This window comes from Helianthus annuus, chromosome 2 (assembly GCF_002127325.2).
Source record: "Helianthus annuus cultivar XRQ/B chromosome 2, HanXRQr2.0-SUNRISE, whole genome shotgun sequence".
NCBI lineage: Eukaryota > Viridiplantae > Streptophyta > Magnoliopsida > Asterales > Asteraceae > Helianthus > Helianthus annuus.
This window is the reverse complement of record NC_035434.2, coordinates 13485340-13486980: the sequence shown is the minus strand read 5'-3', so window position 1 is coordinate 13486980 and position 1641 is coordinate 13485340. Positions and strand designations below refer to the sequence as shown.

At 36.9% G+C, this 1641-nt stretch overlaps 1 protein-coding gene across 1 annotated transcript; it reads left to right on the top strand.

Annotated features, from left to right (window-relative positions):
- The first annotated feature begins 499 nt into the window (after window positions 1-499).
- On the top strand, window positions 500-1336 carry LOC110886212 (transcription factor FER-LIKE IRON DEFICIENCY-INDUCED TRANSCRIPTION FACTOR). Its single transcript, XM_022133990.2, has 2 exons — window positions 500-1018; window positions 1145-1336. Exons 1-2 carry the CDS (start codon window positions 500-502, stop codon window positions 1334-1336), a joined length of 711 nt encoding a protein of 236 aa, XP_021989682.2.
- The last annotated feature ends 305 nt before the right edge of the window (window positions 1337-1641 follow it).

Here is a 1641-nt window from a genome sequence, read left to right as displayed (position 1 = left end):
TAAATTATCACTTTCAAAAACATATGTCAAACAAATCCCCATATCATGAATTCGAGTAAGTTAACCATTAATTAATTAACAGCTGACCTCATCTGAGTATTTTAGTAAAAAAAAAAAAATGTGACCATCTATCACACTAGTTTAACCTTATAGTGATATTTACGCAACTCGAGCTTTACGTACTTCGAGTTTTTTCTGATAATACACCCAAACCTTGTGAATTTAGTCAGTCAAACGTCATAATTCAAAATTAAAAAAAACTAACTGAAAAACTTTAACAAAGTTATTCATGAAATTAAGGTGATAAAAACAAAAGAATTTCTTACAAACATTATAACTTGTACATTTCGAAACCTATTCTAAGTTACCAAGTAATCCAGCTAAGTTAGTATATGTGTGTGTATATATATATATCATAGTCACCCCATATGAAATGCCATTCCTCCTCACTCACTCTCTCTAGACTTTCTTTTCACCCTCTTCTTCAAAACTTACAAACATGGATAACAATGGCGGAAAAGAAATCAACAACAATATGTATCCATCTGACTTCATGTTAGAACTAGGAGACATGAACAACCATGATTGGGACTTTGTGTTCCCAAACCAACTCGAAAACAATCTCCCCTTTTCAACTATGTTTGGCAATAATCATGCTTTAGAATTCGATCAATCAAACATGTTTCAAACCAACATGTTTCAAACCAACGTGTTTCAAACCACAGCTGGACCCTCAAGTTTACAACCATTACAAAACGTCCCTTCAGCAGAACCAAATTCTTCGTTTCAGTTAAGGGAAGTTTTGGCCGTTCCTGATGAGCTGAAGGAAGTAAAAGCCACCGAAATCGGTTCTGGTTCTGGTTCTGGTTCTGTTTCTGTTTCTGTTTCTGGTTCTGGTTGGGGACAGAAGAGAAAGAGAGGTGATCCGGCAAGGAATTTATTGGCAGAAAGGAGACGCCGAGAGAAGTTGAATGAGAGATTACTTGCCCTCCGGTCTCTGGTACCGAATATAACAAAGGTAAAAAAATTTAAAAAGAAAAAATTAGTGTAATAGAATGTGATCATGAGTTCATCATGCATGGCATATGTTTATGTAATCATGTTATTATTTCATGTTTCTAATTACATATATAATGTTGAACAGATGGACCGCGCGTCTATTCTTGGAGATGCGATCGCATATCTGAAAGATCTTTCTGAGAAAATTAATAAACTTGAGCTCGAGCTTAACCCGGCCCGTACAACCTCTTTGATGCCTCCACCCGCTGGTCCTTCGAACATTGGAGGACAGGTTTCTCCACATCCAATTAGGGTATGTTTCATACCTTTATTTTAGGGCCCTACTAAAGAGGGGTTTCGGGGGGGGGGGGGGGTGTTTATTTGACACAAACCCTAATGTTCAAAACTAGGGGCTATGACGCAAGCTGTAACCTAAAAACGCGGTTTGAAATCAAAGTGGGATTATATTGTTATTAAAATGTGTATAACATAGACCCTTGATTTTTTTTTTTTGTGACTAATTTATTTTTGTGTTTATATGTAGATCGAGGTGAGACGAAGTGAAGGTGGGGCGGTTGTTATACACATGAGTAGCGGTTGGAGACCGGGTTTGTTGCATTCAATCACAAAGACTCTCAATGA